The sequence below is a fragment of the Bos indicus genome, chromosome 14, assembly GCF_029378745.1.
Source record: "Bos indicus isolate NIAB-ARS_2022 breed Sahiwal x Tharparkar chromosome 14, NIAB-ARS_B.indTharparkar_mat_pri_1.0, whole genome shotgun sequence".
Taxonomy (NCBI): domain Eukaryota; kingdom Metazoa; phylum Chordata; class Mammalia; order Artiodactyla; family Bovidae; genus Bos; species Bos indicus.
Genome location: NC_091773.1, coordinates 37,242,609 through 37,268,709, shown reverse-complemented (window position 1 = coordinate 37,268,709; position 26,101 = coordinate 37,242,609). Strand labels below are relative to the sequence as shown.

The 26,101-nt window shown below is 39.4% G+C and overlaps 1 protein-coding gene across 9 annotated transcripts in view; it reads left to right on the top strand.

The window, feature by feature from the left end:
* The window catches only part of STAU2 (staufen double-stranded RNA binding protein 2), a 307,659-nt gene that overhangs the window by 145,394 nt on the left and 136,164 nt on the right, over nucleotides 1–26,101 (top strand). For all 9 annotated transcript variants that reach the window (XM_070802706.1, XM_070802704.1, XM_070802701.1 and 6 more), the window contains one exon: nucleotides 24,778–25,085. In XM_070802706.1, coding sequence (XP_070658807.1) covers nucleotides 24,778–25,085 — 308 coding nt within the window. The remainder of the gene's footprint in view (nucleotides 1–24,777; nucleotides 25,086–26,101) is intronic.

The window sequence follows — 26,101 nt, the reverse complement described above, 5'->3', positions numbered from 1 at the left end:
AGAACACTGGAGTGGATTGCCATTTCCTTCTCCAGTGCATGAAAGTGAAAAGTGAAAGTGAAGTCGCTCAGTTGTGTCCGACTCTTAGCGACCCCATGGATTGCAGCCTACCAGGCTCCTCTGTCCATGGGATTTTCCAGGCAAAAGTACGGGAGTGGGGTGCCATTGCCTTCTCCAGCGCCTAACTGTAGGTAGACAAAAAAAAGTTAACGTACATGTGCATTTAATATTTGAAGTGGGAGATATTTTTTTAAAAAGATTACAGTCATAAGAAACTGCTAACAAGTACAGCTAAGAAATAGTTTAAATGGTTTTGCAAGTGATTGTGATTGCATAGCCGGGTTCCTGGCTTGATTGGCTGCAGATTTAAAATATGGACCTAATTTTTACATCCTTCCCAGGCTTTCTTCATTGTCCTGAGTTGCAGAACGTAGACCATTCTAAGTGTATTTTCACCTTGTGAATCACTGTCATAGTCATGTCAAAGTGTAAGAACACATAATTCTGTAATGTGAGGTTTGTGTTAAATTTAGCATGGGGGCAATTTTATGCTTGGCATGCACATAAAAAGCTAGATTTTTACAGATGAATGACTAGCAAGTTTTTTAAAAGATCATGTGTTTTAAAGACTTACTGATGGCTCATGGAAAATTTTGTAAAATACTTAGATACAGTTCAGTTGATAAAATCTTTTTTTTAAATTCACATTCCATGTTTCTTATTAATACAGGATTTTACTTAAAAGCAGGTTCATTGTTTCTTAAAGGTAAACTCCAGCTTAATTCAGAATTGGACTCAGCTCAAAGGTATTCACTGGTATGTGCCGAATCCACCCACTAAAACATTATTTGGAGGCATTTTTCACATAAATATTTTTCCGTTAACCTTTTAAAAAGTTTTATTTAGCCCCTGTGAAATATGCTGACTCTTCTAGGTTCATTAGAGATGACCCAAGACAAATACTTTTGGGATGGGAAAGAATTCTTATTAACCTTTGCAGTATTGAAGTTGACTTACCAAAATTTTGTCACTTTTGTGTTATGCTTAAGACACTTCACTCATGTCCATTTCTGTGCCTGCCAGGCTCCTCTGTCCATGGGATTCTCCAGGCAAGAATATACAGTTCCCTTTGGGGCCTTCCATAATAGAAGCTTCTTTGTAATGAGACAGTTAAATTACTTGGAGCCAAAACGATTTAAATATAAAGCCAAGTGATTCAACTTAATTATTTACTTGAACATAAATACTGTGTTGGAAATCTAAGAGTATAGCTTACTTGTGGCAATCTTATTTCTTTTTTCTTCTTCCAGTTTTACTGTTATAATTGACATATAACACTGTATAACTTTAAGGTGTACAGCATAATGATTGACTTGCCTCATGAAATGATCATCACAATAAGTAATGTTGGTGACTGCTTTCTAGTCGTGGTGTGCAGGCTTCTCATCGCGGTGGCTCCTCTTGTTTGTGGAGTACGGGCTCTAGAGCACAGGCTCAGTAGTTGTGGCACACGGGCTTTGTTGCCCCATGGCCTGTGGGGTCTTCCTGGACCAGAAATAGAACCCATGTCTTCTGTATTTGCAGGCAGATTCTTAACCACCAAGGAAGTCTCAATTCATTGGTATTTCGATTAGGGGTATGAGAGAGTGTTAAACTTATCTGTTTAAGGCATACCAGTTGAGTTAATAATCAAATGCCCATTTATTTAAGGAAAAATAACCTGAAACTGGAAGGAAAGTCTTTAATCAGATTAACACAGTATATTTTTCTGAAATATTCTCAAGAAAGATCGAATGAATTTAAATTTTCGTGATTTAAAAAACTTGCTTGACTTACATTTTTACATGCAAAACGATTTCGGATACATGTTTTTTGAAAAAAGGAAACCACATGCACAATTTAAGGCTGCATCCCTTGATTACAGGATGACAGTGTTCTTAAGCATAAGAGCAGAGAATGAAATCATAAGAAAGGTATGGATTTAGATATATGAAAACCAAAAATGAATTCAAGGAACAGCATAAGAAAGTAAAAAGTCAAATGATAGAAGGCATAACTTGCATCCTATATAGCCACAGGTAAAAATACACAAAGGACACTTAGAGATTGATAAACTGGTGGCTCAGTAGTAAAGAATCTGCCTTCAATGCAGAGGACACTGGTTCAGTCCCTGGGTCAGGAAGATCCTCTGGAGGAGAGAGTGGCAACCCACTCCGGTATTCTTGCCTGGGAAAGCCCGTGGACAGAGGAACCTGGCAGGCTGCAGTCCACAGAGTCGCAAAAGAGCTGGACACACCTAGCTGCTGAACAGCAATAGAAAAATGACCAAAGAACTTAGGGAGCCATTTAAAAAGAACAGAAATTAAATAATGAAATTGTTCAGCAATCAGGAAAGTCCAGTTTAGAAGTAAATGTTCCATAATTTCTGATCCATATAATTGACGAGAGTTAAAAAATGATTATTCCAACCATTGAAGCAACAAGCACTCACCAGCTGTTAGAGGATCGTGAATTAGCTGTGCCTTTCTGAAGAAGTAAGAATACAAAGCTTAGGCCCACTTTTTCTTATAACTTAACTAAAAGATATGGAAAAATATAAGAGAATTTTTTTCTGTAATAAACATACCCTGGTTTATAATCAGAAAAAAAATTGAAGTATATTTATAACACTCACAGATGTACAAACTTTGGCCTGAATTGCACAATCTGTTTGAATTTAAACAAATGATATATATACTAAATAGCTAGGGAGGTAGTTATCTGAATACCTAAGGCTCTCCACTTGAGCCTTTTATGACTTTTTTTTTAAGAAGAGAAAATGAGTAGTTTTCTAAAGTTTGAATGCAATTTCAGTTTCTGAAATGTGTTTTGGAAATGTGAAATATGTGCTCTGTATTCTCAGAGGCCTATGGGGATCAAAGGTGTTTGGAACTAGGATTTTTCCAACTGAAAAAGAGCAGAGCAGTGACACACAGATGAAAGTCTCCCAGACTGAAAGTTGAGGTATTAAGAACTACAGTGTTGATTTTCTCTGTTATCAGAGAAACTCTACAATAAACAGAGGAGAAAATAAGAGTAGTAAGTACTCATTCATCAGCATGTCTAGAAAGATGGAGGTTTATAAACTCCCAGATAATATATTGTAATTTTCCAAGAGATGTTAAACTGTGTGTTATTTTTAAAGAAAAAATATAGGTAATGCTTGCTATATAGTAAATTTAACACAAATAAGTTATGACACATGATAATAAACACTTGAGATTCCTACCACTCCATTTGAGACCCACAATGTTGCCAGTGTCGTTACCTTCTTTCACGTCTCTTGGCTGGCTTGCCTTTTCCCACGTGAGGTCACTGCTCGCTCTGGATTTTACATATAGTCCTCCCAACTTGTTAAGTATGTGTCTTTAACAGTATTTGTTTAGTTTGCTATTTTAAACTTTAGGGAAAAAATGACATTATGTTGTATACTTTCTGGAACTTTGTTTTCCCACTTCAAATTGTGATTTAAGACTTTGGTTAACATATGGTTATTCCATCCACTGTGCCACTGTGCGCATATTCTGTAATTGATTTATCCTCCTGTTAAGCCACTGAGGTTATTTGCAAGATTCTGTTATTATAAACAGCATCACTGTAAACATTTTTGACCGTGTCTCCTGGTACACTTGTGTAAGAGTTTCTGGGAACACACCTTGGAGTGGTATCTGTGTATAACTGGGTATGTGTAAATTCAGATTTACAGGAAACACTGGTTGTTTTATAGAAGAAGAACTGGAGTGCCCTTCAAAATATCTAGTAGAAATAGAAACATTTTAAACTCACTTTTATACCTTTGACTTCATTTTGATGATGTTTTAGTTGGATTAGTTCAAATTTAGTTCAAATTCTATTCTATCATTGTTAGTCTCTCAGTTGTGTGCTACTCTTTGCGACCCCATGGACAGTAGCCCGCCAGACTCCTCTGTCCATGGAATTCTCCAGGCAAGAATACTAGAGTGGGTAGCCATTCCCTTCTCCAGGGGATCTTCCCAACCCAGGGATTGAACCTGGGTCTCCTGCATTGCAGGTGGATTCTTTACCATCTGAGCCACCAGGGAAGCTGTACTATATAAGAGTAAAATAAATAAGACTATATCATTAATCTTATTTATTTTACTCTTCTATTGTTACTTAGTCTTTTGAATGGATAAAAATTTTAAGTGCAAAAAAGGTCAGAAATCTCCCTTTTGTCCTCTTTGGCGCAATTTCCACCCTGTCTCTCAAACAAGTAACTTTTGATTAGTTTCTTATATATTACTCCAGAATCTTTTTATACATATAGAAGCAAATTCAAATATGGATAAAATAATACATACCTTTATTTAATATGTTTTCTAGACACACTCTTCTACAATTTTCTTTTCATTCAGTGATATGTCCCAAAGATCCTTCCAAATTGATTATATGTAGGACTTTAGTCTTATTGAACTAGTTTTGAACTGACGGGCATTGGGATTGTTTACTTCCCAGGCATCTCAGTGGTAAAGAATCTGCCTGCCCAGCAAGCAACTTAGGTTCGATCCCTGGGTTGGGAAGATCACCTGGAGAAGGGACCAGTTACACACTCCAGTATTCTGGCATGGAGAATTCCATGGACTATATAGTCCAGTGACCAGGGAAATTGCTCAGTCATGTCTGACTCTTTGCGATCCCATGGACTGTAGCCTACTAGGCTCCTCCATTCATGGAATTTTTCCAGGCAAGAGTACTGGAGTGGGTTGTCATTTCCTTCTCCAGGGGATTTTCCCAACCCAGGGATTGAACCCAAGTCTGCCACGTTGCAGGGAGGTGCTTTCAGTTCAGTTCAGTTCAGTCGTCAGTTGTGTCCGACTCTGCGACCCCATGAACTGCAGCACGCCAGGCCTCCCTGTCCATCACCAACTCCCGGAGTCCACCCAAACCCATGTCCATTGAGTTGGTGATGCCATCCAACCATCTCATCTTCTGTCATCCCCTTCTCCTTCTGTCCTCAATCTTTCCCAGCAGCAGGGTCTTTTCAAATGATTCAGCTCTTCACATCAGGTGGCCCAAGTATTGGAGTTTTAGCTTCAACGTCAGTCCTTCCAGTGAACACCCAGGACTGATCTCCTTTAGGATGGACTGGTTGGATCCCCTTGCAGTCCAAGGGACTCTCAAGAGTCTTCTCCAACACTACAGTTCAAAAGCATCAATTCTTCAGCGCTCAGCTTTTTTTATAGTCCAACTCTCACATCCATACATGACCACTGGAAAAACCATAGCCTTAACTAGAAGGACCTTTGTTGGCAAAGTAATGTCTCTGCTTTTCAATATGCTGTCTAGGTTGGTCATAACTTTCCTTCCAGGGAGTAAGCGTCTTTTAATTTCATGGCTGCAATCACCATCTGCAGTGATTTACTGTCTGAGCTACCAGGGAAGCCCACTGTATAGTCCATTGGGTCGCAAAGAGTTGTACACGATTGAGTGACTTTCACTTCACTGTATTTTTATATCATAAATAATCCTGTTGCATAAAACCTCATACCCACATCCATTTACATGTTTGCTAGTGTTTTGGATAAATTCTCACAAGTGGAAATAGTAAGTCAAAGAATACATGCACTTATAATTTTGATAAACATCGCCAGATTATGCTCAATAGAGATTTCCCTGTTTACATTCCTACCAGCAGTGTATGGGATTTCCTGTTTCCCCACAGCTTCAGTAAGCATGTGCTCTCAAACTTCTGGATACTTGCCAATCTGATAGCTGAACTATGTTATTCAGCGTAGTTTTATTTTGCATTTCTCCCATTGAGAGTAGGATTGAGTATATCTTTTGTACATTTATGAGCCATTTCGACACTTTTTTTTGTTTCTAAACTAGTTTATGTCAGTGATATGGTTATATCTGTTGCTCATTTTAAAATTAGTTTGTTGGTCTTTTTTTCCCCCTTACTTGAAAAGAGCATGTGTGTGTGCCTTTATGATATGAATTGCCAATATTTTTCTTGGTCTCTTTATTTATGGTGGAATTTTCTTTTAAATTTTGGTTTTCTTTTTAATGTATTTGAATGGCCTTTATTTTATGATCTTTTATAGCATTTGTAATCTTAGCATAGTTAATAATGCCTGCTCCATTCTGAGATTATAAAAAATTCTTTAATTGCCTTCTGGAAATTCTGTAGTTTTTTTTTTTTCTCTCTTTTTTGTCCTTAAATCTTTGATACCTCTGGGATTTATGCTAAAAGTATGGATTCAGCTTTCATCCCCGTTGCATTGACATGACTATTGTATACTAAGATTCTTGTGTGTATGTGGTTTTATTCTGCACTTTCTGTTGTCTTCTGTTCATTTGACCATGGTGTATGTGCATGTTCTCAGTTGTGGCCGACTCTTTGCGACCCCATTAACTATATAGTCAGCCAGGCTCCTCTGCCTGTGGGATAGTCCAGGCATATCCTGAATACTGGAGTCCAAGAACCCATAGTCCAAGAATACTGGAGTGGGTTGCCATTTCTTTCTCCAGAGGATCTTCCCAACCCAGGGACAAACTCGTATCTTCTGCATTGGCAGGCAGATTCTTTACCACTGAACCTCCTGGAAAGCCCTCATTTATCTATGCACCAGTTTTAATCATTATTTTAATATGAGTAAACTTAACTCCATTACTCTTGCCTGGAAAATCCCATGGACGGAACAGCCTGGTAGGCTGCAGTCCATGGGGTCACGAAGAGTCGGACACGACTGAGCGACTTCACTTTCACTTTTCACTTTCATGCATTGGAGAAGGAAATGGCAACCCACTCCAGTGTTCTTGCCTGGAGAGTCCCAGGGACGGGGGAGCCTGGTGGGCTGCCGTCTCTGGGGTCGCACAGAGTCGGACACGACTGGAGCAACTTAGCAGCAGCAAACTTAAACTTTGTTTAAAACATATGTGAATGAAGGTATGTTTGGTCTATGTTCTTTTCTGCACATACTACATGGAGTATAAATAATTGAAAAGATAAAAATCCCCTTGATAAGAAATGAGAGGAGTGTGGCTAGTCACGTTATCAATTAAGAGCACTGAAAGAGGCGGCAGGGGACTGTATGGTTGAAGGCAGTTAGGGTCTGGAAAGGCAGCGGTGATGTCTCCCTAAAACCTCTTTGTGTAATGGGTGTAACATTCATTCATTCCTTCAGAAGGTATTTATAGACTACATTGTAGTATTTTGGGGCTTCTCCAGTGGCTCAGTGGTAAAGAATCTGCCTGCAGTGCAGGAGATGCAGGAGACCTGGGTTTGATCCCCGGGTCAGGAAGTTCCCCTGAGTAGGAAATGGCAACCCACTCCAGTATTTTTGCTCAGAAAATCCCATGGACAGAGGAGCCTGGCGGGCTACAGTCCATAGAGTGGCAAAGAGTTCGACACAACTGAAGTGACTGAGCATGCATGCATGTACTGGTTTTGGTATTATTGCTGATTTTAATGAAGTTTTTAAAAGTTGAAACTGCTAAAAAAAAAAAAAAAAAAGTTGAAACTGCTTTTTGAGAAGCTACTCAGTCTGTAAGATAAACAGGGTTAACTATTCCTCTTCTGCCCATAAGAAAAGGAAAGAAAACTTAAAAAGTGGAAAGTGTAATTTGAACAAAAAAATCAATTGCTTTTATAATTTTAAAATAAAATAATATAGCATAGTACCTGACATTGTCAGTGTTTAATATTCGTATAAATGAAAAAAAAGCAGTGTTTCACTTTTCTTCCCACTGTATTAATGGTCTTAGATATCATCTAGACTTATAGTTCTCAGCATGGTGTTGCCAGACTCTTACATATAATAGGTATCATTATTGGTATTTCAACAACCTAGTAGAAATAATGCATTCATTCTTAGTAGACTGCTTTGCTTTGGGTTAGAACAGTGTATATCTGAGTTCATATATCAAGCTGTTCTGAATCTCACATTGGCAGTCTTTGGTGGAAGAAACAGAAAGATCATTTATTGTTACTAAAGAAATGCAGTCTGTCTGAAAGACAGATCCTTGAATCGTGGTATTCATAGAACAAAAAGACAACAGAAGTCCTAAGACTGAAAAGATTGGAGAACATCCAGCTCTTATACTTTATAAACAGGAAAATTGAGGTTGCAGGTGATTTTATAACTTGCCTGAGGATACTCAGTTAGTTAGAGATAGTGAAAACTTGAACTCGTGTCTTCTGATTCTAAGATCTGCGTTTGCTACTTGACAACGTATTTATTTCTTAGATATATCACTTGCTGATAATTAAGGGAAAATTGAATAATGTTTTCTTAAAGAAATTCCACTAAAATTAAATACGCATTTTCTTGAAAGGATGTTTTATAGGATGTTTCATAATGTGGAAGATGTCCAAACTATTGTTTCAGATACCAGTTTGATATTTGGGTGGATCATGTAAAAACACTAAACGGCTGAGAAAGCACGTGCAGTGTTTGTTTTACCAGTGAAACCACCATCTGCCTTATATGACTTTTCTTAAGACCTAAAAACTTTAGTAATAGTCCATTTTTAAAAACACTCAACAGGCTTTTGGGGTGATGTTATTCAAGCATATTGTTTTATTCCAAGCTTTCTGGTTTGTGTTAAGATGATTCATAAACTTTTAGAGCTGAAAGAGATTTTCAAGTTCCCTTAGTATAATTCATTTTACAGATGAAGGAAACAAGGTAAAGAGGCAATTTGTAACTTGACCTCTGATAGCTGGGCTTCATTCAAGTATGTTTACCACTGAACTGTATCATCTTTCCTTTGTTACATTCTGTGCTAATATTTTTTTGTTGTTGTTACTTAAAAGCATTTTAGTTTTTTTAGAGCAGTTTTAGATTTACAGAAGAATTGAGAAAGAGATATAGAGATGTCTCATATACCTTCCATCATCATATATGCATAAATTTTCTCATTAACAACATAGCTCAACAGATGGTACCTTTTTTTAAACAAATGATGAACCTGCATTGGCATATCATGGTCACTCAAAGCTCATAGTGAGCCTTAGGGTTCACTCTTGGTACTAAACATTTTATAGGTCTAGACAAATGTGTACTAATGTATATCTGTCATTACAGTATCATACATAATATTTTGACTGTTCTCAAAATCTTCCCTTTTGTCTTTGTGGCTCTCCTAACCTCACATCACCCCTGGCAGCCATGTTCTGTCTCCGTAGTTTCGTCTTTTCCAGAATATCATGTAGTTGGGATCACAGACCTGTAACCTTTTTATATTGACTTGTTTCCCATAGTGATACGCATTCAGGGGTCCTCAGTGTCTTTTCACGACTGATAACTCATTTCTTTTTAGCTCTGAAAAGTGTATCACAGTTTATTCACCTACTGAGAGACATCTTGCTTGCTTCTAAGTTTTGGCAATTATGAATAAAGCTGTTATAAACATCTGTGTGCAGATTTTTATGTGGACATAAGTTTTTAACTTTTTTGATTAAATACCAGGAAACATATGCTAGTAAGAGTATGTTTAGTTTTGTGAGCAACCGTCAAATGAATTTCCAGAGTGGCTGTACCATTTTGCATTCCTGTCAGCAATGAGTTAGAGTCCTTTAACTCCATGTTCTGACAAACACTTGGTGGTCATGTCAGAGTTTCAGATTTTAGCCATTCAAATAGTTATGTAGTGATATCTGTTTGTTTTTGTTTGCATTTCCCTGATGACATATGATGTGAAACATCTTTTCATATGGTTATTGGCCATCTTTGTATCTTCTTTGGTGAGGTGTCAAGGTTTTTGGCTCATTTTTAAAATGGATTGATATCTTATTTTTCAGTTTTAAGAGCCTCTCATAAAATATTTTTAGATAATAGACTTTTATTAAATGTATCTCTTGCAAGTATTTTCTCCTAGTCTGTAACTTCTCTTCTAATTCTCTTGATAATGCCTTTTGTGGAGCAGAAATTTTAATTTTAAGAAAGTCCAGCTTATCGGTTATTTTTTTCATGGATCTGTGGTGTTATATCTGAAAAGGCATCACCATACCCAAGGTCATCTAGATATTTTCCTGTGTTATCTTTTAGGAGCTTCATAGTTTGAATTCTACGTTTATTACTATGGGTTTTGTGACGGGTATAAGGTCTGTGTCTAGATTACTTTTTTTACGTGTGCATGTCCAGTTATCCCAGCATCATTTGTTGAAGAGGCTGCCTTTGTTCCATTGTATGCCTTTGCTCCTTTATCAAAGATCAATTGGCTGTATTTATGGGTGTCCATTTCTGGGCTCTCTCTTCTGTTCCATCGTATATTTGTCTGTTCTTTCACCCATACCACATTATCTTGATTACCATAGCTTTGTAGTCAGTCTTGAAGTCAGGTAGCATCAATCTTCCAACTTTATTCTTCACTTTCAGTATCGTGTTGCCTTTTACAGGGTTTTTTGCCTCTCCATATAAACTTTGGAATCGGTTTGTTGATATCCATAAAACAACTTGCTGGGATTTTGGTTGCGATTATGTTGAATCTATAGGTTCAGTTAGGAAGAACTGACATCTTGACAATATTGAGTCTTTTTATCCATGAACATGGAATATCTCTTCATTTATTTAGTTTTTCATGATTTTGTTCATCAGAGTTTTCTTCATATAGATCTGTACATATTTTGTTAAATTTATACCTAAATATCTCATTTTGGGGCAGTGCTAAAATAAATGGTATTGTGTTTTTAATTTCAAATTATACTTTTTCATTGTTGGAATGTAGGATATTTACTATAAGTTTCACTATTTTTTATTGTGATAAAAATAACATGAGCTCTTTCCTCTTAATAGTTTTAAGTGTACAATACAGTATTGTTAACTGTAAGCACAGTGTTGTACAGCAGATCCCCAGAACTTTTTCACCTTGTCTGACTGAAACTCTGTACTCAATGAACAGCAGGTCCCCATGTCCCCTCTATCATCGTGCTTCGTGTTTCTATGAGTTTGACTGCTTTATATACCTCTTCTATGTGAAATCAACTAGTTTTGTCCTTCTATGACTGGCTTATATCACTTAGCGTCATCTCCTCAAGGTTCATTCATGTTGTTGCATATGATAGGATTTCATTCTTTTTTGTGATTAAGTAATATTCCATGGTGTGTATAAATCACACTTCCTTTATCCATTCAACCATCGATGGGCATTTAGATTGTTTCCATTTCCTGAATTTTGTGAATTATGCTGCAGTGAACACTAGAGTGCAGATATCTCTTTAAGAACTTGTTATCAGGTTCTTTTGGGTAAATACCCAGAAGTGAGATTGCTATTTCATGCGATAGTTCTTTTTGTAACTCTTTGAGGTAGCGCCGGCCATAGTGGCTATACCATTTTATATTTCCACCAGCAGTGCACAAGGGCTCCAGTTTCTTCCACATCTTTGTCAGCACTTATTTCATTTTTGTTAAAATAATGGCCGTCCTACCAGGTGTGAAGCAATACTACATTATGGCTTTGCCTTTGCATTTATTTCTCTGATCATCAGTGATGTTGAGCATCTTTTCATATCTATTGACCATTCATATGTGTTCTTTGAAGAAATGTCTATTTAAGTCCTTTCTTGGTACATTTTTAACCAGATTAGTTTTCTTGCTGTTAAATTATAGAAGTTCCTTATATATCTTGGATATTAACTGATTATAAAATAGTTGGTGTGCAGATATTTCCTGTCATTCTGTAAATTGCTTTTTCACACTGTTCATTGTTTCCTTTTCTGTGTAGAAGCATTTTAGTTTGCCATTGTTCCACCTGGTCTATTTTTGCTTTTTTTTTGGTGGGGTTGGGGGTGCTGTGCTTTTGGTATCACACCTAAGAAATCATTGCCTAGACCCATGTTGTAAAACCTTTGCCCTATGTTTTCTTGTGAGAATTTTACAGTTTGGGATCTTAAGTCCTTAACCTATTCTGAGGTGATTTTTGTGTTTGGTGTAAGATTGAGGATCCAGTTCCCTTCATTTGTATGTGGATATCCTGTTGCCCATTTGTTAAAGAAAACTGTTCTTTCTTCATTGTGTAGTCTTGGCACCATTGTTGAAGATCACTTGACCATAAAGCATGTCATTTCTAGGCTCTCTAACCTGTTCCGTTGGTCTGTATGTCAGTATTTATGCTTTTATCCTTGTGTTTTAATTACTACAGCTTTCTGATATATTCTGAAATCAGTAAGTGTGATGCTTCCGGCTTTTTTCTCCTTTCTCAAGATTGATTTGGCTATTCAAGGTCTTTTATACTTGTATATGAATTTTAGGATTTTTTTTTTAATTTCTATAAAAAATGCCTCTATGATTTAGATAGGAATGACATTGAATCTAGAAATTGTTATGGTAATATGAACATTTTAATAGTATTATTAACATATTTCACTATCCATGAACACAGGATCTCTTCATTTGTGTGTTCTTTAATTTCTTTTAGCAGTATTTTATAATTTTCAGTATGAAAGTTTTACTTTTTTGGTTAAGAGAATTCCTAAATATTTTATTCTTTTTGATGCCTTTGTAAATATAATTATTTTTGTAATTTCCTATTTAGATTGTTTATCTTTCGTGTATGGAAAAAACAACTGATTTTTGTCTATAGATTTCATGTATTGCTACTTTGCTGGAATTCATATATTAGTTCTAAGCAGGTTTTTTTTTTGTGGAATCTTTCATGTTTTCTACATGTAAGAAATCTGCAAATAGAGATAATTTTACTTCTTTTCCAATTTGTGTGTTTTTTTTTCTTGCCTAACTGCTTTGATTAGCACTTCCAGTATTTGTTGAATAGAAGTGTCAAAAATGGGGAATTCTTGCCATGTTCCTGATTTCAGAAGAAAAGCTGGACTATTTTTATGAAGTTTATTTCTCTTGTAGAATGAAGCCTCTGATGTCACCTCTCAGGAGGGAGCATCTTTAGCATGCTCATAGTCACATGGAATGACAGATTTAGTAGGGCTCTCTTTTACTCTTTCTCACTCTAATGTGATAAACGTTTTGCCTGTTTTGTGACACGACACTCAGCTGTTTGATTCCACTGATTGCGTGCCTGCGTTCTAAGTCAGTTCAGTCATGTCTGACTGTGTGAGCCTATGGACTGTAGCCCACCAGGCTCCTTTGTCCATGAGATTCTCCAGACAGGAATAATGTAGCTGGTTGCCATGCCCTTCTCCAGGGGATCTTCCCTACCTAGGGATGGAACCTGCATTGGCAGGCAGGTTCTTTACCATTGGTCCCACCTGGGAAGTACTGCTGGTTATTGGCATAAAACCATAAATTGCTCTCATTCGGATACAATCAAGTTTGAGTCCCTTTTCAGGATAGTTTTTGAAACCAGTATTTCAGATTTGTTCAGTCCCTAGAGGCGCTTTTCCTAGCTCTTTCCCTGGTTCTTTCTGGGAAATTAGCTGGTTTATGTTGGAGCTCACTGCTAGAGCTCATTGGCTGTGAATTACTTACTACCAAAACCTCCAGTAGAGCTTCCTAGGTGGTGCTAGTAGTAAAGAACCCACCTGCCAATGCAGGAGACATGAGACCTGGGTTCAATCTGTGGATCAGGAACAACCTCTGGAAGAGGAAATGGCAACCCACTCCAGTATCTTTGCCTGGCAAATCCCATGAACAGGGGAGCCTAGAGGGCTCCAGTCCATGGGCCAGCAAAGAGTTATGCATGACTGACTGCCCCTAGGCTTGAATTTTCCTATCTTCTATTTAAAATAAAGTCAGTTCTTTTGGGAAAACTTCAGAACTCTGTTCTTATGGACTACCTCAGAATTTCTGAGCTACTGTTCTGGAGTAGGAATGGGGACAGTGGCCCACTTCTTTGAGTTGACACTGCTGCTCTGTGAGCAGAGTGTTGGTCAGGGGTGGTAGTCTCTGGTATTGTTGGTTTGCCTTTTCTGACGTGAACTTCCATCCCATGAGCAAGCTGAGGAGAGAGCAGTCAGTTCTCAGGTGCTCTCAGCTTTCACTGTGTGAGTGGTGGCTGGGTGTAAAAAGGGACTGCCTGACTTTTTTGGCTGTATACGTGAGAAATTTAACTTCTGCAGCTCGGAGCTGGGGGAAATGAGAAATTCTGGTGACCTGCCCTTCTAGTGAGTTACCATATTACTTACAGGTGGTTGAGGAGAAAAAGAGCCCCATCTTTGTAGCTGCAGGTGGTGGAAGGAATGAGTCATAGCTCAAGTACCAGAGCCTTTTATTCTGAGATTTATTACATTTCCCTGAATAAAGGTGCAATGACTAATGATACAAACCCTGGAGCTAGGCTAGGTATCACAGGTTAAGGGCATAGTCTTCTACAACACTGCTTCACTTCAAAAGACACCAACCAGGGCTTCCCTGGTGGTCCAGTAGTTAAGAATTCTCCTGTCAACATAAGGGACACAGGTTCAATCCCTGGTCCAGGAAGATCCCACATGCTGTGGAGCAATTAAGTCCGTATCCCACAAATCCTGAGCCCGCACTCTAGAGCCTGTATGCTGCAACTACTGAAACCCACACACCTGGAGCCCGTGTTCCAAAATGAGAAGCCACTGCAATGAGAAGCTTGTGCACTGCAGCAAGAAAGTAACCCCAGCTCTCTGCAACTAGAGAAAGCTCACTCACAGCAACAAAGACCCGGGGAGGCCAAAAATTAATTACAAAAAAAAGACACCAGCCACTATTGGGAGGATTTCCAGGGCCACCCTCACTTCTGACCAACTGACTATAAAGTCAGGGCTTCCCACTGCCCTTTCAATTCAGTCCCTCAGTCATGTCTGACTCTCTGCGACCCCGTGGACTGCAGCATGCCAGGCTTCCCTGTCCATCACCATCTCCCAGAGCTTGCTCAAACTCATGTCCATCAAGTTGGTGATGCCATCCAACCATCTCATCCTTATTGCCCTCTTCTTCTGCCCTCAATCTTTCCCAGCATCAGAGTCTTTTCAAGTGAGTTGGCTATTCTTATCTGGTGGCAAAAGTATTGGAGCTTCAGCTTTAGCATCAGTCCTTGTAATGACTATTCAGGGTTGATTTCCTTTAGGATCTCCTTGCTGTCCAAGGGACTCTCAAGAGTCTTTCGATACCATAGTTTGAAAAGCACTACCCTTCAGATAAGATAATTTACTAGAATGAATCACAGAATTCAGGGAAGTCTTATATTTATGATTACAATATTGTTACAGCAAAAGTGATTCAAATCAGAACCAGCTAAAAGAAGAGACACATAGGGTAAGATCTGAAGAGTCCCGGACACAAATCTTCCAGTGTACTTTTTCTGATGTCCTTTCCCATGAAGTCAGGAACATGTTGCTCCCTAACTCAGTGATGTGTAATATGCACAGAGTATTGCCAGGTGGGGGTTCACTCAGTTTCCAGAGTTGTGCAGTTTTTGTGGGGATTTAATATCACAGGTGTAACTGATTGAATCATTGGTCATAGAGGTTCAGTTGATGCCACGTGACTCAAAGCTTCAACCCTCTACACACATGATTGATCTTTCTGACATAGCCATCCCCCATTCTGAGTTATCTTGTTGGCATAAATCCTGACATGTCCGAGGGGTGCACCATGAATAAAGAAGACACTTGTGTCACTCACAGAATTCTAAGGACTTAGAAGCTGTCTCCCGGGAACGGGGGACAAAGTCCAGCCAAATTTTTTATTACATGGGAGGATGTTTTATTTGTTATATGCCCTTAGAATAATTTCCAGAGACTTAAAAGTATTTTATAATTAATATTCATAACTTATGGTTGTTTGTTGGGGTGGGTCCATAGACCTCCATATGTCATTATTTAGAAATAGAATGTCTTGCTTTCTTTTGATTAATATTTATAAGATATACATCTTATCTCCTCATCCTTTACTCTTAGCTTGCCTATATCAGTATATTTGGAGTGAATTTCTTTTAGGCAGCATGTAGTTGGGTCATGTTTTTAATCTACTTTGCTAGTTTCCTGTTAATTGATATATTTAGATCATTTACATTTAATGTAATTATGTGTTTAGGACTTAAGTCTGCCATCTTATTTACTTTTTCTATTCTTTTGCTTTCCTTTACTCACTCCTTGTGGGTTACTTGATCACTTTTCAGAATTCTACTTCAGTTTCCCCGTTCTGCCTCCATTGGTGTCCAAGGTGGTAGATTCCTTGTTATTGCTGGGTGGAGTAGGAATTCTGGTCCTTACATGATCTTCACTGATATCACAGAGAGGATAAGCTCTTTATCCTCTAGGTGATGATTAATGTCCTGACTTCCCACTCTTTCTCTTATGACACTACTCATTATTGCTGGCTGGGAGTAGAAGTCCAGTCTCCCTGTGGTCTGCGTTGATATCAAGAAGCAGTATCAAAGTCCCAGCTCTCTTCTAGGCTGTGTGCAGCACTACCACAGGGTCCAGGGGAACCTCATTACAGCTAATGTGAGTACGCATGTATGTTAGTCGCTCAGTATCCAATTGTTTGTGACCCCATGCTCCTCTGTCAATGGGAATCTCCAGGCAAGAATACTGGAGTGGGTTGCCATTTTCTTCTCCAGGGGATCTTCTCAACCCAGGGATTGAACCCAGGTCTCCTGCATTACAGGCAGATTCTTTACCATCTGAGCCACCAGGAAAGCTCCAAAATTGACCATGGATCTGTCCATGGAATTCTCCAGCCAAGAACACTGGAATGGGTGGCCATTCTCTTCTCCAGGGGATCTTCCTGATCCAGGAATTGAAACTGGATCTCCTGCATTACTGCCTGATTCTTTACAGTGAACCACCAACGAAGCCTTGGTGAGGTTCAGAGCCTAGGCTCCCCACTTGTCCTTTGGTGGCATGGTGCTTCCCTGCTAAAGAACAGAAAGCCAACCACGAGGTCCACACTCCCATCATGTTCTTCCTTATTATCATGGAACCAGAGTTCAAGCAGCCAGAGCCCAGGGAGCCAGGGCTGCACATTAGGCAAGGCAGTGGCCGAAGCTGGAGCTGTCAAGGTTCTCTCCACCTTGAGGTCTCCGCACAGCCTTGTTCTAGGTCCTCTGTCCTGGAAATGCCCAGAGCAGCCTAACAGTGCTTTCATGTAGATGGGTTTTTAAAGCTTTTTAAAGCTGTAAAAATGGTACAGTGTGTACCCATCACCCAGCTTCTCCCTGTGGCGACATCTTATAAAATCATAGCACTTTATCAAAATGAGAAGATTGACACAGGAATGATACAGTGACCTAGACTATAGACCTTACTTGGATTTTTGTGAGTTTTCATATAAATGATTTTTAAAATCACTGTCAAACTGATAAATCTTGCTGTTCCTGCTCATCCTTTTCTCACATTTCCTGTTTTGAACCAGCAGTTTATTTTTCCAAGTTTTAAGAATTTTTTAATGATAATTTTTTGATACCTTAAAAATAAGGTTTATTCAACATTGGAATGATGATGAGATTTTGCCACCATCAGGACACCCTAGGGAAATTCACTGAGCAGCAAATGCCAGGAGAGGTGGACTTTACAGCAAATGCTATGAGAGGCGGATTTCACTTTCACCATCAGGAAGACCAGTCACAGAATGTGTTTATATCTTCCTGGCTGTCACTTGAAACTTTGAACAAGAAATGTTAAAATGAAACTCCTCATTAAGAGTCTATTTTTTCCAGTAACAACCAAGTAACTTTTCAGATATCCAGTTCTAAATTGGCAAACCTCAAAACTAGGTTGTGGTTTAAGATAATTGATGCCTATTAGGAAGCAAGACTCTGTCTTCTGAGATAGTATCAGTACTAAACAAAATGTTCTGTCTGATCAGAGGAGGAGTATAATTCTAAGTCCTCAGCTTTCAAACCATATACAAACAATTGACTTTCTTCTTAACATTTGGTGAGTCATCCTTGATAGTATCTGCATTGAAACAGTCATACATCTACCCACATGTCGTAAATCTCAATCAGAAGAACCCGTCATCACTGTTTCTGCTCTTTTTTTGCTATGAAAAATCTCACTGAGACAGAAGTAGATGAATATTGTTGGGTACTTGAGTATTTATAAATAAAACATTTAGTCCAGCAGTATTGTGGCAAGATTCAAGCTGATTTATGGAAACATACAGTAAGATTTTTCTTTTGAAGCTTTGGTATAAAAAGTGACAAGTTCATTTTATTAAGCGATAGCTAGGTACTCATTCCATGGCTCAGTAGTAAAGAACCTGCCTTCCAATGCAGGAGATGCTTGTTCAATCCCTGGAAGATTCCCTGGAGAAAGAAATGGCAACCCCCTCCATTATTCTTACCTGGGAAATCCCACGGACAGAGGAACCTGGCGGGCTACATTCCACGGGGTCACAAAAAGTAGGATGTGACTTAGTGATGAAGCACACACAATGCATTCATTCAATGGATGTGCATAGAAACTCATTTTTATAGACTAACATTAACCGCTTGTACCAGTGAAGTGACGTTATCTTTCTTACTCCTTTGGTTTGCCCTGTTGTTCTGATACCCCTAGTACCAGTTACTACTCATTTATGTTCTTCAGCCTCTCAAAGAGTTACGATGTTAGTGAACATCAAAAGGCAAGGTTCTGCTAAGTTTGCTGATCTATACATATGATAAGACCTTTTAAGAGATCTCAATTCAGAATGTCCTCTTCAGCCCTTCCAGTAAGAACTGGAGCACTGGGAAAACGCTGTGGGAGGCTAGAGGGTTTACACACCCATTTGAGAGAAGCATAAACCTAGTGGGGAAAACAAATAGAAAGGGCACCATGGCCTGGCATTCCTCATTTGTAGGATGTCACTGTCCCTGGCACGTTGGGGCTTTTAAAATCCTGTATGACGTCATATAATTTAGGGAAGATTTTGGTGAGGCTATCTCTGGAACATCTAAGAACAGCCATGGTGGCATGGATCAACTGTGGAGCCAGTCTGGGTAAACTTCACATGTGGAGTTCACTTCCTGGATTAAACCTGGGTGTTTAGAACTGGCTGGACTTTTCACTTTTTTCCCTCTACTTGTTCTTTTAGGAAGTCATTTAATGTAATGTGTCCAGACTCGAGTGATAGACCACCTGGAGTTAAAATCTAGCATTGCTAAACATTACCCATACCCTTAAGCTGTGTTTCCTGACTTTTCTGTGCTTCAGTGTTTTCATCTATAATCTAGAGAAATAAAAATCCGTTTCATGTGGTGGTTGTGTGGATTAAACGACATATGCGTGTAAAGTGCTAGAATAGTGCCCGTGTTGTCTCTGCAGTGCAGCTGTGTACAGTGGTTACAGATTGACAACACCAAGATGGGAATATTAAAGGCCACATCAGGGACAAAAGGTAGATGATGGAAGAACGGTTCAGAACATCTTCAAATAGAGGGTGAAAAGAACAGACGTTACAAGGCTGAGCAGGGGAATTCTTTTCCAAGTCCATGAGCAAAACTGAGTTCAGAGCCAACAAGAAAGAAGGCATGGGCCTAAGGGGGTCACATGAGAGAAAGTTTATCTGTGCAGTAATCAAAAAAATGTAAATTAATAGAACAACAAAATGTTGTAGAGTAATAGTAATTATTTAGAATAACTAAAGCCTGTTTTGACAGATGTGTAAGAAAGCAGGTTTAGTCACACATTGCTAATAGCAGTATAAATTGAGATGGGTGGTTTTTCAGGAGACAGTGGAAAGTCCTTAAATATGTATACTTTAAATTACTCGTTTTATTGTTTTTATTTATTTTTAGCTCGGCTGAGTCTCCACTGCTGCACACTTTTTGTAGTTGAGTGAGTCGCTGCAGAGCATGGGCTCCAGGTGCACAGGCTTTCAGCACTTGTGGGGCACAGGCTTAGTTGCCCCATAGCATGTGGGATCTTCCCGGACCGGGGATCAAACCTGTGTGCCCTTCATTGGCAGGTGGATTCTTAACCACTGAACCACCAGAGAGTCCTTAAATTACTCTTTGATTCTTGTTTTAGGTCTTTACCCCCACTGAAAAGTGACTTAAATTTACAACAGAAAGAACCTAAATGAATTGTGACTGATCCAAACAGTTACTAATATTCACATTGAAAATCATTCGGTAGTTGACTGCAGACATCTACACATATCTTTACTCTCTCTGTGACTATTATATTAGTTGATCTCCATAGAAAGGAATCTTCTTTATTCATGAAGTCAATTCAGGCTTTACAGTGGAATAAGGGAGCCTGTACCCCACATGAGTTCTTCTGCTGTGATGTAATCCCTCTCCAGAGTGCTGGGAGAGCATTTTTGTTGCTTGATAATATTGCTATTGGCAAGCCCGTTATTGCTATATAATAACATTGCTGAAATAATGCTCTTAGCTTCTTGATTTCTTAAATTAAGTGTAGAATTTAGAGTCATACGTTAAGTTATCCTTTAAATAAGAATTGTGTCTGGTGTTGGTACACCTAGTGAAAAAGTAATATGTCATCTCACTTATCAAATTGGCAAATGTTTTTTGTTGAGATAAAATTGAACATGAAACTGCACATACATGTCTAGTTTGATCAGAGTTGACATATGGCTGTTTTTACCGCATTTCTGACACTAACTGTGTAGGGATTCTTTTCCTCCATAGCAACCAGTTCTCCAACTTTCTGGACACTAACAGGGTGTCCTACAGTTTGGTTCCTTTGCTCCCTGGAATCAGTGCAGACCCCACAGATTAAAGGCTCAGGCTCACAAGATGCCCCACTTTGCTAGTCACAAGCCCCATATTCCCATCTGTACTCCTGACCGAAATGGTGTAAATTCAGGGGGTTCCCACAACCGTCTTCTCAAGTTGGATGACTTGCTAGAACAGCTCACACAACTCAGGAAGATACTATCATGGGTTTATTATAAAAGATTTAAAATGAAAGCCAGAGGAAGAGGTAGGTACACAGGGTGGGGCTCAAAAGGAGCTGGAGCACAGAAGCGTCTGTCCCAGTAAAGCTGGGAGACACGACCCAAACTCAAACACTGTTCAAACCTCCTCGTTTATGGGCGTTTGGGGCAGTTCCATTATGTAGGCATGATTGATTAAACCATTGGTCACACATGAAAGTGAAAGCGAAGTCGCTCAGTCCTGTGCAACTCTTTGCAACCCCATAGACTGTAGCCCGCCAGGCTCTTCTGTCCATGGAATTCTCCAGGCAAGAATACTGGAGTGAGTTGCCATTCCCTTCTCCAGGGAATCTTCTGAACCCAGGGATCGAACCCGAGTCTCCTGCATGAGAGACGAATCCTTACCATCTGAGGGCTTACCAAGGAAGCCCTCAAATCTCCAACCTCTCTCACCTCCCCAGATATCATGGGGTGAAGCTGAAAGTAGCTTTTTCCCCCTATTTTTATATTAGATATTATTATTTTAAAAATCTTTGCCACTTATCTATACTAACAGCAGTGGCAAAGGTTTTTTAATAATAATATCTACTACTGAAATAAGAAGGAGAAACTTTCACATATTTGTATGGAGGTGTGAAATTGGCACAACTACTAGCGTTTGTACCAATTTAGAGCAATTTATTAGTGTAAAAAAAATGCATTTTCTTTGAAATAGCGGTTCTGCTTCTGAGTTAAGGAAATCAATTTTCATGTGAATAAAGATGTAATTTTAAAAAATGTGTCCCCCTGTGTTGTTTTTTTTTAAAAGGAAATAAATTAGATGTCCAGCAATACGAAACTGTTTAAAGAAACAACTGATATAATGAAATTTTAAGCTTAAAGTTATTAATGAAAGTACATAGTTTTATAAATAACAAAAGGATCATGTTGTATTTCTGTCTTTTAACTTCTTTTTTCAATTAACAAAAAATGTATAGGAAAAAAGACTAAAAGTATATGTTTAAAGCAAAATGTTAAAAGTAGTTTACTCTGGCTAGTGAGATTTATCTGTAATTTTTCCCCAACGCATATGTTTTCTTTTTAATTTTTTTGTTAAAAATTTTCCTGAATGTAAAGCTAATACAAAGATAAATTAAATCCATAAAACATGTGTGTGTTAGTTGCTCAGTCGTGTCCAACTTTTTGAGACCCCATGGACTGTAGCCTGCCAGGCTCCTCTGTCCATGGGATTCTCCAGGCAAGAATGCTGACTGAATTGCCATTTCTTTCTCCAGAGGATCTTCCCTAACCAGGGATTGAACCCACGTCTCCTGCATTGCAGGCAGATTTTTTACCATTTGAGCTACAGGGAAGTCCTTTAAATCTGTAAAATAGGATGATATTTTATGCTGTATAATTTATGTATTTATTCATTTGGCCATGCCATGCGGCATGTAGAACCTTAGTTCCCCAAGCAGTTTCAAACCTGTGCCCCCTGCAGTAGAAATGTAGAGTCCTAACCACAGGAATGTCAGGGAAGTGCCATATATAAATTATTTTTTAAAGCAACCCCTTTATGTTTTGGGCTTCCCTTGTGGCTCAGCTGGTAAAGAATCTGCCTGCGATGCTGGAGACCTGTGTTCCATCCAATGAATGGTAACCACCCACTCCAGTATTCTGGCCTGCAGAATTCCATGGACTGTATAGTCCATGGGGTCACAAAGAGTTGGACATGACTGGGCAACTTTTACTCACTCACTTTATGTTATAACACCATCAGGGTGAAGTTCCCTGGAGCTTGGCCCCTTCCAGCCCTCCACTTTTCCTTGTTGCAGTCCACATTTCCCCCTTCTTGCTCCAGGGCAGAGGTTCCCAGGTCTGCTGATCCCTGTGTCTGTTCGTGCCTCCCCCTGCCTTCAGTTCTCTCCCTCCTGGGCCCAGTTCTCCTTGTCCCTTGGGATGTGCTGACAGTACCATCTCTAGGAAGCCTTTCCTGAGCTCCCAGTGCTTCTCCCTTCTCATTCCCACTGCTCCCCAACCCGTCTCTGCAGAGGTACCTGCCACACCATGATATTTATCCCTTTCATTTTCATCTGAGAGACTGAGGGTGACTTGAGGTCAGGACACTATTGGTTAGCACGGTGCCTAAAACCTAACAGTAGGAGGCTAACTGGTGTGTGGGGGAGGGTGTGGGGGGGGTGGGGGGGAGGGTGGGTGTGGGTGTGTGTGAGAGAGAGAAAGAGAGACTGAACAATAGAAATAAGGATGTGATGAGATCAAACAAGCCAGAGTATGGGGAGAGGTGTGACTATATTTGCATGGGTGGAACATGGGGTCTCCATGAAGATTTTAGTAGGATGGGGAGGAAAGGAGGAGCCGGAGCACTCAGGGCCTCATTTGTCATCTGAGGGATTCTGATTTGATGTGTAAGTGATGGAGAGCCAGTAAAGATTTTAAAGTGAGAGAATGTCTAGCCTTAGCATTTCCTAGGGTGTTGTTATTAATGTTACATGGGAAGCCTGGATATAATATGAATCTGGGAAATCCTGGCTTAAACCAAGTTAAACGGATTTCTGTTCTTCTGGATTTCTCAGAGTTTTTACTGTGCTGACATGCATTTTTAATCCTCCCAAAGGGATGTTTGTGTGTGATATAATTTGCAGTATTTCCCCCATGTATTTATCATGGAACCCTTATATTTGGGGATTATGGTATAGACCCACTTTGGGAAATGGACAGCGGGGAGAGCAGCAGTGTGAAGCTTTTAGTGATGGTTGCAATAGCCCTGTCAGAAACACTGAGGGCCTGAATCAGGAGGTTAGTGGTGGGAAAGGGAGTGGCAGGATTTCTTTCTCAGAGCACATTCTCCAAAACTGGTGATTGATCAGTAATTTTAGAATATGGTGTCATGATTTGAGAGTCATTAATATCTGACCCAAAGATGTTAGAACAAGCATGTGAAATGTGGTTTGAAATATCTCTCAGACAAATGGAAGTCAAGGGAAATATGTTTACAACTCTGCCAACTGATGACACAGCCCCAGGCTCACTCCTCTTGATGTTAGAATCTGCATATGGCCTGACTTGGGCTAATACACTTGATAAGCTGACAGGGCACATTCTAGACTGCACATAGTGGCTACTTGTTGGTGAGTGAGTCAAAGCTGGTTGCCAGGAGTCTAGGTTGGGCAGCTGAGCAGATGGATTGTGGTATCATGTTGTTTAGTCACTAGGTCGTGTCCAGCTCTTTTGTGACCCCATGGACTGAAGCCCACCCCATGGACTGAAGCTCCTCTGTTGAAGGGCTTTCCCAAGCAAGAATACTGCAGTGAGCTGCCATTTCTTTCTCCAGGGAGTCTTCCTGACCCAGGGATCAAACCCACATCGCCTGCATTGGCAGGCGAATTCTTTACTACTGAGCCGCCAGGGCAGCCCTGTCATGATGAGATAAGCCAGATAGGAAACAATTTGGGGGAAGAAGATGCTCTGTCAGTTTTTAACATGTTCATTAGGTAGAGTTGACAGTGGGACATCTTTGTGGAGAGAGGAATACCAGCAGGCCATTGGATGTATGAGTTTTTTTGCTCAGATAATCTGGACTGACCCAGCCATCATTTTACCTCTGTGTCTCAACTGCTGCATACGTTAGGGATTTAGTGTCTCTTTTATGAAATCATAAAATATTAAATTGCAGGCTGAAGACCGTACACATTCCTAATCTTACCCCCAGTGCACTTCTACACATCAGTAACCCATCTTCCTCCATAGCTTCTCCACCACATATGCTTCCCCTTGAAGTCACTTTTGTGATTTTTTAAGCCAATGATTTTTAGGAATATTGAAACGTACATTTTTCGCCTCCAAAGAGGGGACTGCAATTGCCTTTGCAAGTATGGGGAAGACGGGTGCTTAACAGTGTTTTTCATTGCCTTGTTTCATGTGAAATCCTTGAGTCACTAATGCTCTAACATGTTTCTGTTTCACTTATTTTAAGTGTAATAACAATGTTCCTTTATTTTACTTATAGCTCCAAAAGGAATTCTTCATTTGTCTCCTGATGTTTATCAAGAGATGGAAGCCAGCCGCCACAAAGTGATCTCTGGCACGACTCTAGGCTATTTGTCACCCAAAGATATGAACCAACCCTCGAGCTCTTTCTTCAGTATATCTCCCACATCGAGTAGTTCAGCTACAATTGCCAGGGAACTCCTTATGAACGGAACATCTTCTACAGCTGAAGCCATAGGTTTAAAAGGAAGTTCTCCTACTCCCCCTTGTTCTCCAGTACAACCTTCAAAACAGCTGGAATATTTAGCAAGGATTCAAGGCTTTCAGGTATGAATTAAAAGCAAAACCAAGAAAACAAAGCACTTCATTAGCCCCTAGTCCTCCATCTCTCTCCATCAGAAAGCTCATTCTTGCCTGCTAGCGTGACTTCTGTGCCACTTACATTGTAAATCATTAGGAACACGGAGGACAGAAAAACGAGCCATGTGCACATGCCTCATTTTAAAGATTTTTCATTCTCTCCAGTAATTATTTTTTGCTGCCTGGCTCTCCTCCATATTCTTTCTTCCTCCTCTATTTTTTTTTAAGACATTTTTCATCCTCTGTTCTGTCTTCTGATTGGTCTCAATTGGGCGCATCTATTCCCTCCACTCTGTTCTCCCAAGTAAAGATCCTGCCTTCATACATTTGGTCTTAGTATTTAACACTAAGTGCTCCCTCAGTTTACAGTAAGGTTGAGTTTTTCTAATGCTGATTTTACTGTCATAGCAATTTTCAACTTGGCATTCTGTTGCTAGTAATGATCCCGAGATGCCACTAAGGTACAAAATCCTAGAAGCCTGTTGTCTTAGGAGTTCATTAACCATGGTGTTAGAACAGTAATAAATGCTTTCTAGCTCTTTGAGGCATAAAAACATGTATTGTTTTACTGGATTGTGTTTGGAACCATCTAGGGTAGCACCTACCTCAGATGGTACCAATAATTCTATTTCACTGGGCAGTCTACACCTAGCTTATAGGCCTCTTGTTGTGTATAAGAATTTGGGGCTGGAAACTCTCCCCCTCCCCCATTTAGTCATTGTTCCCTTTTGGAAAAAAACAAACCACAATAATCCTCTGTGGGTAGATCTTTTAAAAGAATTGTTAACTCTAGGAAGAGGAAATACTTGTGTTTTGACATCTTAGTTGCCTTGAAAATCCTGTACTGAACTGTAACCACTTGACTGGATGAACAGCAGCATGCCTGTGTGTAGAAAGAACAGACTGTCCCCGCAGAGTTGACAATTTTCACACCCCTTTCCATCTTAGTCTTACTCCCTAAGACCAAAAACTGTAATTTCCTT